At 34.5% G+C, this 12,533-nt stretch overlaps 1 protein-coding gene across 1 annotated transcript in view; it reads left to right on the top strand.

Moving 5' to 3' along the window:
• LOC123525299 (UDP-N-acetylglucosamine/UDP-glucose/GDP-mannose transporter-like) overlaps window positions 1-12,533 on the top strand; it is a 74,451-nt gene that overhangs the window by 40,824 nt on the left and 21,094 nt on the right. The window contains exons 4-7 of the mRNA XM_045304238.2: window positions 5,159-5,226; window positions 5,852-5,923; window positions 9,291-9,359; window positions 10,355-10,457. Of these exons, the coding sequence (XP_045160173.1) occupies window positions 5,159-5,226; window positions 5,852-5,923; window positions 9,291-9,359; window positions 10,355-10,457 (312 nt within the window). The remainder of the gene's footprint in view (window positions 1-5,158; window positions 5,227-5,851; window positions 5,924-9,290; window positions 9,360-10,354; window positions 10,458-12,533) is intronic.

The raw sequence follows: 12,533 nt of genomic DNA on the forward strand, positions 1-12,533 counted from the left end.
TTAGAAGTCAAAGGTCAGATACAAAAATGACTTTGTCCAGAGCATTTCTGGAAGTAAACACCTAACGGTGATTTAAATTTATCTCCTCTGAAACATGGACTAAAATCCAGGCCATGGAACATAACGGATTAGACTGGTAATGCGGCACATGTGGTTCTGTGTGCTGTTAGGCTATAGTGCAACAAAAAATCGATACCAGACAAATGCTTCCTCTGGAAATACTAAAATGTTAACTATTTGTTGGTATGATTTGGGGAAATCTGTAACCTTGCATTTTGGGAAATAAATCTGCCACAGTTGAGGAAAATATAGTATATTCTTGTATTGGGAAGTGGCCTAATATAGGCCTCTGTTATATAAGGATGACAAGCCCTGCAATTGATTTTAATCAAACTTGCACTCAACTTGTATTGGCATGATATCTCAGTTCCTTTTGAAAACTGGTCAGATCCCGTAATGGGTTCCAGAAGTATGGCCCCTTAAAATTTTGGCTTTTGCAGCCATATAGAGACTTTATTTATGGTTTGATTTGATACAAACTTCCAAAAAATCTTAAACAACAATAGATCTTGGATTCCATGATGAATATGTCAGATCAAATCATAGGTTCCAGAGTTATGGCCCCTGATTGACACCTGAAAGTGCCAAAATCTGTTAATAATTTTTATCTTGTGAACACTATAGAAGTGATTTTAACCTCCACAAGGAGGCGTTGTATGATCATAATCATGTCAAATTTGCAATGAAGGAAGTAGAAAGATTGCAAATCATGATGGTGTATTTCTTGTTTTGCTTCATTAAACTACATAAAAGCTATAGGCAAAGTCTACATTATTTTTTGAACACCATTTTATGCTAGTCTTCAGTGAATCCTTTATTTATTTTTGACTCCTCTATAATTGTATATTTTGAATTGATGATATTCTATGTTTGATAATGTTTTTTTTTAATGTTTGTTTATTTTAGTAGCTCACCAGAGCCAAAGGCTCAGGGTGAGCTATTCTGATCACTCACCGTCCGGCGTCCGTTGTCCGTCGTCCGTAAACTTTTACTTTAAACGACATCTCCTCATAAACCGCTAGGCCAATTTCATCCAAACTTCACAGGAATGTTCCTTGGGTGAAGTTCTCCAAAAAATTTTCATAGAATTTAATTCCATGCAGAACACTGGTTGCCATGGCAACCGAAAGGAAAAACTTTAAAAATCTTCTTCTCAAAAACCAGAACTCCTAGAGCTTAGATATTTGGTGTGAAGCATTGCCTAGTAGACCTCTACCAATTTTGTTCAAATCAAGACCCCGGGGTCAAAATTGACCCCGCCCCAGGGGTCACTTGATTTTACATAGGAAAATCTGAAAAAATCTTCTTCTCAAAAACCAGAAGCCCTAGAGCTTAGATATTTGACATGTAGCATTGCCTAGTGGACCTCTAATAAAGTTGTTCAAATCATGACCCCTGGGGTCAAAAGTGACCCCGCCTGAGGGGTTACTTGATTTTACATTGGAAAATCTTCAAAAATTTTCTAAAAATAAACCAGAAGGCCTAGAGCTTAGATATTTCACATGTAGCATTGCCTAGTGGACTTCTACAAAATTTATTCAAATCATGACCCCACCCTAGGGGTCACTTGATTTTACATAGGGAAATCTTCAAAACATTTCTGAAAATAAATTAGAAGGCCTAGATCTTAGATATTTGATATATCTAAGCACTGCCTAGTAGACTTCTACAAAATTTGCTCAAATCGTGACCCCCGGGGTCAAACTGACCCCCGCCCCATGGGGCTACTTGATTGTACATAGAAAAATCTTCAAAATTTTCTTAAAATAAACCAGAAGGCCTAGAGCTTAGATATTTGACATGTAGCATTGCCTAGTGGACCTCTACAACATTTGTTCAAATCTTGACCCCCAGGGTCAAATTGACCAAGCCCCAGGGGTTACTTGATTGTACATAGGGAAATCTTCATAAATTTGCTAAAAATAAACCAGAAGGCCTAGATCTTAGATATTTGATTATGTAGTATTGCCTAGTAGACTTCTACAAACTTTGTTCAAATCAAAATTGGCCACGCCCCAGGAAAATGTACATCGGAAAATCTTCCAAAAAATTTCTAAAAATCATCAGTTTGACATTTGAAACATGTAGCTCATATTACTCAGGTGAGCAATCCATGGTCATCATGACCCTCTTGTATACCTTAATATATGTTTAGGCCCACATGGTTGATGAGGAAACCCAATATGTAGCCTCTAGAAATAGAAATAAAGTTGTAACTTTCTTAGTTTTAAAATGACTTGGATCAAGTAACCACCATTACAATGCTATAGTGATAACAGGTGTTGCGTTTTCATACATGGTGGGATTAAGAAATATCATGGCACAGATGGTTGTTGCAATAAACTGAGGTAGTATGTGCAAGAACATGTCAACAGCTCAAAGGTCAAGGTCACAGTGCAAGACTGAATTTCATTAAATTTTCTTAAGAAAATAATGAATTATGGTGGTGAAAGTTCATCATGTTAGGTGCATGTTGTCATGTGTGATAGAATGACTCATATAACATTGTCCCTGAAAGTACATGACAAAATTTTTGGTTGAACTTCTGGTTTAATCTCCATTTGAAATAAACACGGATTTTTTTTGTTTTTTTTTCCACTGACAAGATGAAATAAATTCTTGTCTGCTGGTATGAACCATAGATTCACATTTGTTATATCATTTTGCTGTTGAATGATTTATGGAAATCTTTTATGAATATTTGTCAGGGTTTCTCATTTCTAAACTGTTATGTGGAAGCTCCCTAACTTTACAGATTGAAATCATGTGATGTATGGATACAAGCAATCTATAAGATTACTGAAAATTTAATTTCTGTCTTTGTTCTGCCTGCTGATACTTTGATGTTTTGTAGCATCTTGCTCTTTGATGTTGCTATTGATTCTGAGTGGATAATGGTTTATGAATACTTCAAAGGCTTATAGCTGTAGATATGTCTCCTGATTTTACTGTAAAATCATTTGATATTATAGCTTGACTATATTGAGAGCTGTCCTACTCGACCTGGCGTCGGCGGTCCTTCCATGTCCGTACTTTGGTTAAAGTTTTGAGGCACTTCCTCTTTATCTCTGTAATTTCTTGGATTTGTTTCAAACATAAAATAGTTATTCCTCATCATCACCCACATCAAATGGCACAAGGGCCAGAACTCTTGCACCAATATTTCATGAATTATCCCCCTTTTGACTTAGAATTTCAGGTTAAAGTTTTGGTGTACTTTCACTCTATCTCAGTTATTACTAAAAGGATTTGATTCAGATTTAATATTTGTTCAAAATTATCACCAACATCATATGACACAAGGTCCATAACTCTGGAACCAATTTTTAATGAATTATGCCCCCTTTTTACTTGGAATTTCAGGTTAAAGTTTTGGTGTGCTTTCACTCAACCTCTGATATTACTAAATGGATTTTATTCAAACTTAAAATATTTGTTCCACATCATCATTCACATAATTTGACACAAGCGCCATAACTCTTGCAAGAATATTTCATGAATTATCCCCCTTTTTACTTAGAATTTTATGTTAAAGTTTTGGTGCAGTTTCACTCTATCTCAGATATTACTAAATGGAAAATTCAAACTTAAAATAGTTGTTCCACCTTATCACCCACATCATATGACACAAGGTCCATAACTTTGAAACCAATTTTTCACGAATAATGCCCCCTTTTACTTGGAATTTCAAGTTAAAGCTTTGGTGCGCTTTCACTCAATCTCTGATATTTCTAAATGGATTTTATTCAAACTTAAAATATTTGTTCCACATCATCATTTTCATAATTTGACACAAGTGCCATAACTCTTGCAAGAATATTTCATGAATTATCCCCCTTTTTACTTAGAATTTTATGTTAAAGTTTTGGTGCAGTTTCAATCTATCTCAGATATTACTAAATGGAAAATTCAAACTAAAAATAGTTGTTCCACCTTATCACCCACATCATATGACACAAGGTCCATAACTTTGACACCAATTTTTCATGAATAATGCCCCCTTTTACTTGGAATTTCAGGTTAAAGTTTTGGTGCGCTTTCACTCAATCTCTGATATTTCTAAATGGATTTTATTCAAACTTAAAATATTTGTTCCACATCATCATTCACATAATTTGACACAAGTGCCATAACTCTTGCAAGAATATTTCATGAATAATCCCCCTTTTTACTTAGAATTTTATGTTAAAGTTTTGGTGCAGTTTCACTCTATCTCAAATATTACTAAATGGAAAATTCAAACTTAAAATAGTTGTTCCACCTTATCACCTACATCATATGACACAAGACACCAATTTTTCATGAATAATGCCCCCTTTTACTTAGAATTTAAGGTTAATTTTGATGCATTTTCACTATATCTCTGTTATTACAGAGAGGATTTGATTCAGACTTAAAATAGTTGTCCAGTATCATCATTCACATTATATAACACAAGGACCATAACTCTAGCTCCAGTATTTCATGAATTATCTCCCCTTTTACTTAGAATTTCAGGTTAAAGTTTTGGTGCACTTTCACTCTATCTCAGTTATTACTAAATGGATTTGATTCAAACCTTAAGTAGTTGTTACACATCATCACCCACATGATATGACACAAAGTGCATCGCTCTTGCACCAATATTTCATGAACCATGCCCCCTTTTTGCTTAGAATTATACTTATTTAATGTTTTGATAACTTTATCTCTCTAATTACTTAATTAATTCTTTGACACAAACATAAGCTATTGTCCAGTACCTTCATCCACATTGGAGTCATTAAACACTCCAGTGACTGCTTCAACTTCCTCAGATGTGTCCATTTTCACTATCCGGCATTGAAATAGTCGAGCACGCTGTCTCCTGTGACAGCTCGTGTTTGTGCATGAAATTGGGTAGTTTTTTCCAAAAGAAATATTTCACTGGAATGTTATTTTGTGGCATTTACGCTATAACAAGATGAAATAAATTTTCTTGTCTGCTGGGATTTATTTTTGTGGATTGACACAAACTGAAACCCATGAAAATGAGTCCCCCATGAGTATTAACAATTTCACAGAATATAAAAATGGCAGTGTAGGTTTTGAGTTTCAGACGTGCTTCTTGTCTTTGCAGATATGGCCATTACCACTTGTTTATGTTGGCAATTTACTGTGTGGTCTAGGAGGCACACAAAAACTCAGGTTAGTATATAATTGTATGAATATACACATCTAGCATGTCATTTTGGTGAACTATTTCCAGGATTAACGAGTCTGAATTTATTTGTTTTCAAATTTTGTTGAAATGAAACGTCTTCATTTGAGCCGCGCCATGAGAAAACCAACATAGTGCATTTGCTACCAGCATGGATCCAGACCAGCCTGCACATATGTGCAGTCTTGTCAAGATCCATGCTGTATGCTAGTGGTTTCTCTAATTACAATAGGCTTTGAAAGCGAACTGCATGGATCCTGACCAGACTGTGCATATGTGCAGGCTGGTCTGGATCCATGCTGGTCACAAATGCACTATGTTGGTTTTCTCATAGCATGGCTCATTTGTGTTCTGATTCAAATCCAGACATTTGAAAAACTCAAAACCCTATTAAAAATGGTAACTATAGGTTATATGATACTATTATATTATTTTAAGCCCTTAGAAATTAGATTCTTGAAAGTACGAGTGATTCAGTAATTTTAAGTATCAGATAACTTCCTTTTTATTACCTACATTTTTATGTCATTCCTTCTATTTTATGCTTCTGTTCTCATTTACAAAAACATGTTATTGTTCATTAACATTACAGCTGTAAATGTCTTTTTTCAGTCTTCCCATGTTTACAGTTTTGAGAAGGTTTTCAATACTATTCACAATGATAGCAGAATTCTGGATTTTAGGGTACGTTCCTCTACTCACTTTGGCCCATTGATTGTTAGGCAGTTTTAAAGTGCTTATTGACAGAGATTTTAGGATGTATAGATAAATTGTTAATATTGGTTATTGACAAAACAAATGTGTGTTAGGCTAAATGAAATTTAATTTTGTTGTTTTAGGTCCCACTAGAGACATTTGCTACCTGTTTGTTTGTTTTGGGTTTAACGCCGTTTTTCAACAGTATTTCAGTCGTGTAACGGTGGACAGTTAACCTAATCAGTGTTCCTGGACTCTGTACCAGTACAAACCTGTTCTCAGCAAGTAACTGCCCACTTCCCCACATGAATCAGAGGTAGAGGACTAATGATTTCAGACACAGTGTCATTTATCAAATAGTCACGGAGAACATACGCCCGAGGATCGAACTCGCGACCCCGCGATCTGCAGACCTACCGAGCTAAGCGGGCGGGCTATTTGCTACCTGTACTAGTTTGCTGTTTTTCCCATCTCCACACAACTTCCCCAGAAATGTGGTGGGGATATTTATTTGTCTCGAAAAGCTTTCATGTTAAATCCTTAATTTAAAATTGTGTGAAATTGGCCTAGACTTTTTTTATCTCACCTGTGAAATGCTCAGGTGAGTTATTGTGATCGCTGTATATCCAGCGTCTGTCTGTCTGTCTGTCAACATTTAGCTTATGTATGCGATAGAGGCTGTATTTTTCAATTGATCTTCATGAAATTTGGTCAGAATGATTGCCTTGATGAAATCTAGGCCAAGTTTGAAAATGGGTCCTCTGGGGTCAAAAACTAGGTCACTAGGTCAAATCAAAGACAAACCTTGAATGAGCAACAGAGACTGCATTTTACACCCGATCTTCATGAAATTTGATCAGAATGTTTGTTTGACTAGGTCAAATCAAAGAAAAACCTTGTGTATGCAATAGAGGCTATATTTTTTAATTGATCTTCATGGATTTTGGTCAGAATGATTGCCTTGATGAAATTTCGGCTGGGTTTGAATATGGGTCATCTGGGATCAAAAACTAGGTCACTAGGTCAAATCAAAGACAAACCTTGAATGAGCAACAGAGACTGCATTTTACACCCGATCTTCATGAAATTTGATCAGAATGTTTGTTTGAATGCAATCTAGGTCAGTTATAAATATGGGTCATCTGGGATCAAAAACTAGGTCACCTGCTCAAATCAAAGAAAAACCTTGTATGCAATAGGGGCCGCATTTTACACTGGATGTTAATAAAATTTAGTCAGAATGGCTGCCTTGATGAAATCTAGGTCAAGTTTGAATATGGGTAATCTGTGGTCAAAAACTAGGTCCCAAGGTCAAATCAAGAAAAACCTTGTCTATGCAATAGGGATTGCATTTTACACTGGATCTTCATGAAATTTGATCACAATGTTTGTCTTGATGACTTCTAGGTCAGGTTTGAATCTGGGTCATGTTAGGTCAAAAACTAGGTAATCCAGTCAAATCAAAGGAAAAGCTTAGAGGCCACTTTAGAGGCCACATTTATTACCATATCTTCATGAAATTTTTTTATAAGCAGAATGAAAATACTGATCATGTGTGTGTCTTTAACATCTGTTACAGTTAGTACCATTTCTGTGGTCTGTTGTTGTGCAGGTATAATTTGCATAAAATTTCTTAATCCAATGCTTGCTTGAAGGAAAACCAAGAGAGAGGGGTAGCTTTTAGTTTAATTAAATGTGATGTACAGCTGTCATTGGTAAAGTATACCTTAAGGTAGTTCTGCATGAACATTGTTGGGATCAGTTTTTTTTTACATTGTACATTTTCATAAAATCTTGGATTCTAAAAGTTTCAGAATATACTTTGAAATTTCTGCAAATAAAAAAAAGAAAGGGTCATGTGCTTAATTTTTTTGCTAGACTGATTTGGAAAACTTGGACAAGTTTTCAAATGGGAGTCTATGGTAAAATTACAATTTGTTGACATTTATGCAAATAGAATTTTTTCTACAATGTAGATTTTAATGATTCTTCTCACATTTGTAAATAAACGTACGGTCTGTTATATGGTGAAATAAATATATATGCCGATGTACTTGTTTTTTTAGGTATAATTAAAAAGGTCTCTATTTTTAAAGCCAATTTTTAACATTATTTGGAATTATTTATCATGTCAACATTTTGTGTATCATATTCTATCTTTGCAAGGACAGTGAGGTAGCCATTTTAATAAACTTAGTCTTAGATTGCTGTTAATTCATTCAAGGATTTTCGTATACTGAGTCGAGACTTTATTGTTTGTTATCCAGATAAGTGACGTTACGCAATTACTTGCAGTTTATCAAACATGCAAAACTACCTGAATGGATGGCAAACTCCAGCTAATGAGAAGTGATAAATTTTCCTTATTAGAATATTTGAAAGATCGATCTTTAGATAAAAGTTTTTTCTACAAACAAGTTTTCTATGCATTTGATTTGAAATAATGATCAATATCATTCAGTATTTTGTCATGCAAATCTTAATAACACAGACCATAAGGTATTTAATGTAATACGTGGGTGTTCAATAAATACCTGAGATAGAGCATTCATTTCTTCACATATCATCAAAAATAAACATAAGGACCTTCCAAAAACTGGAAACTTCTGAAAATTAGACGATTTTCATGGTCCCAATTATTTTGATTTTGTGTTTTGAAACCGCAGCTGCGTGGTTTTGCAATAATGAACTCATCTGGCAATTATTTTACAGTTGTACCTGTTTTAACAAGCTTCAGCTTGTAAATTTTCTAACAACACCTCTGAAGTTATATCTAGATTTACTAGTTAAGGAAAGAGAAAAGCTGTGTTTGTTTCTTAAATGCTATGCTTGATGGCTGGTAGCCAAGTTGGAAACACTTTTCATTTTACAAACAAGTTGGGCACCTCATAAGACAGCTGCTTGCACATGCACACTAGAAGCTGAATACCTGTAATAGTTTCTCTTTAGACTAAACATTTTGACAGTTTTGTAAACAGAAAATGCAGGGATTGTAAATACATTAAATTGTTAACTATTGGTAGTTGTGGTTTGAATCTTTTAGGATAGGTTTATTTTAATTCAATTAAAATATTTAATTCAAGCACACCCGACTTTAGCCCGGCTTGTTCTTCACTTCCTGGTTTCAGCCGGTAAGAAAAAGTAATGTAAACAGGTCCATTTATGCAAGCAGATTTTTTAGTAAAGAGAGAAATTATCTGAGAGCTAGATAAGACCACAGTACCAGCAAGGAGGGCTAGTTTCCAGTGATAGCTATACGTAGCTCAATTTCTTGGTTTGCATATAAATGATAACATTAGCAAGCTATGTGCATTTAAGCCTCGATACATTTCTCAAACCAGTGTTTGTATTTCAGGATTAAAGCCTCACGAGCAGTACAGCTGAGCGTGTATCTAATGATGCTGGGAGCAATCATTGCTGGATTGTAAGGGTAATTTTGTACACTTTGTCCCAGAGTAAACACTTGTTTCAAGGATAATTTCTTTCAATGCAATAATACACACCTCAGGTAAATTTCTACATGAACTCTGTTATTTTGACAAAATTATTCCCCCTTTTGGACTTTCAAGGTGGTTACTATTTCAAAGTTTGTTATTGGCAAAATTATTGTTTTCCTTAGATAGCTCTGAAACCAGTTGAGGTATTACCTTTGAATTTTAACCCATGAGGAAGTTGAGATAACAAATCAGGTATCTATAACTTTTTTTAAGCAGAATTGTCCCCATTTGTCAAACAGTTTTCATCCGATCTTCACCAAGCTTGCTGACAATGTTTGTGGGCATAATATCTCAGCCAAGTTGGATAGCCAGCTAAATCGCCGCAGACACTTGGATTATGGCCCTTGAATTACTAAAAAAACTTCAAATTTAGACTTGTCCGCTCTCTAAGTCATACAGTTTTCATCCGATCTTAACTGAAGAGAATTTAATATACTAACATTCTGAAGAGGAACTGAAAGGCACAACAACTATATTGATATAGTAATCCCTATTTTTTTCACTTTTTTAAAATTTGGAACTTTACTGGAGGGATTTTAATATGACTTAAAATACCGTGAAAGATCTGCAAACATAACAAGTTCCATATCTCATTTTTTTTCTCACAAAATATCCTCCCTTTCTAATTGTATTTAGTTTTTCATATTATAGTTTTAAAGAATGACAATAATTCCACTGAGTGGATTTTGATTATGGGGGAGCAAATGACACAACTACCATAAATCTGCCATGGATAACTCTTTGTACTTTTCATTAATTTTAAGGTAGTAAACTGAAAAGCACAAGAACTGTAACTCTTCCTGAATATAGATAAATTAACTCGCAGATTGATCATAAAAGGTGCATTGCCTTGTCTAACAAGGCTTTTAGTGGGAGAATGAATTACTTAGTGATATCTCTATGATATATTTTTTTTTTTCAGGACAGACCTATCATTTGACGCAATAGGGTATTTGATGATATTTGTAAACAATATATGCACAGCAACAAATATGGTATATACAAAACAGAAACTTGAAGCTAAGGTAAGCAGGCTATCTTAAGTTACCTGGTTGTAGGACTGTGTGTTAAATAGAATCATTGTCAGTATTTCAGGAGATTTCATACTTGTTTCGTACTTGTTTTATATCATATAAAAATAAAAGCTAAATTTAATTGAAACAATCATTTATTGTGTACAGTAGGTCTTTGGCTAGTCAGGTTTACAATAACTAGATTGTTTATATGTATGTTATAGATTGTTTATTTGTTGCTATTGTCACCCATTTGTACAGTTTTTAGCTCGACTATTCGAAGAATAGTCTAGCTATTCTACTCACCCTGGCATCGGCGTCTGCGTCACACCTTGGTTAAGTTTTTGCATGCAAGTACATACAGCTATCATTTAAAGGCATATAGCTTTGAAACTTATTTATTCTTTTTCTAGGTCAATTACCAACCTCACTGGGTCAAGTTCCATAACTCTAACATGTATTTTGAGCAAATTATGCCCCCTTTTGGACTTAGAAAATTTTGGTTAAAGTTTTACATGCAAGTTACTATCTCCAAAACTAATGCAGATATTGAATTGAAACTTCATATGTGTCTTTGGGGTTATAAAACTAGTTGATAGCACCAAGTCCCATAACTCTGACCTTCATTTTTGCCAAATTATGCCCGCTTTTGGACTTAGAAAATTCTGGTTAAAGTTTTGCATGCAAGTACATACAGCTATTACTAAAAGGCATATAGATTTGAAACTCATTTTTTCTTTTTCTAGATCAATTACCTACCTCACTGGGTCAAGTCCCATAACTCTGACATGTATTTTGGGCAAATTATGCCCCCTTTTGGACTTAGAAAATCCTGGTTAAAGTTTCACATGCAAGTTACTATCTCCAAAACTAATGCAGATATTGAATTGAAACTTTACATGTGTCTTCAGGGTTATAAAACTAGTTTATAGCACCAAGTCCCATAACTCTGACCTTCATTTTGGCCAAATTATGCCCCCTTTTGGACTTAGAAAATTCTGGTTAAAGTTTTGCGTGCAAGTACATACAGCTATTACTAAAAGGCATATAGATTTGAAGCTTATTTTTTCTTTTTCTAGATCAATTATCTACCTCACTGGGTCAAGTCCCATAACTCTGACATGTATTTTGGGCAAATTATGCCCCCTTTTGGACTTAGAAAATCCTGGTTAAAGTTTAACATGCAAGTTACTATCTCCAAAACTAATACAGGTATTAAATTGAAACTTCACATGTGTCTTCGGGGTTATAAAACTAGTTGATAGAATCAAGTCCCATAACTCTGACATGTATTTTGGGCAAATTATGCCCCCTTTTGGACTTAGAAAATTCTGGTTAAAGTTTTGCGTGCAAGTACATACAGCTATTACCAAAAGGCATATAGCTTTGAATCTTATTTATTCCTTTTCTAGGTCAATTACCAGCCTCACTAGGTCAAGTTCCATAACTCTTAACATGTATTTTGAACAAATTATGCCCCCTTTTGGACTTAGAAAATTCTGGTTAAAGTTTACATGCAAGTTACCATCTCCAAAACTAATGCAGATATTGAATTGAAACCTAACATGTTTCTTCGGGGTTATAAAACTAGTTGATAGCATCAAGTCCCATAACTCTGATATGTATTTTGGTCAAATTATGTCCCCTTTCGAACTTAAAACTCTTTTGATATTTAACATTTTGGGTAATAATTTCCTGCTTCTGTGACAATATTTCGAATAGTCGAGCTTGGCTGTCTTACGGACAGCTCTTGTTAAAACAGTTATTTTAACAAAATCATATTTGAAATTGCTAAAAGAGAATTTCACTTAGAGTTAGTTTTTACATCATTCTATCAAAGCTCTGTTTTTCCAGTTTGTATTAGCTCGAAGAGATGTTTGTCTGTTAGTAGTTTTGTTCACACTCATTTCCTTCAGAGTGCTTTTACATTTGATCCTCAAACTTGATATAAACATTGCTCATTGCATTGAAATCAGTGGCTCATTTACAGTCAAAGTTAGTGTAAAAACATTTTTGCTCAGCATCTTGAGAATGCCTTGACCTATATTCCTCATATTGCCCATAGGTAGTAGATGACCTCTTGATTTG

Source organism: Mercenaria mercenaria, chromosome 3, assembly GCF_021730395.1.
Source record: "Mercenaria mercenaria strain notata chromosome 3, MADL_Memer_1, whole genome shotgun sequence".
NCBI classification, from domain to species: domain Eukaryota; kingdom Metazoa; phylum Mollusca; class Bivalvia; order Venerida; family Veneridae; genus Mercenaria; species Mercenaria mercenaria.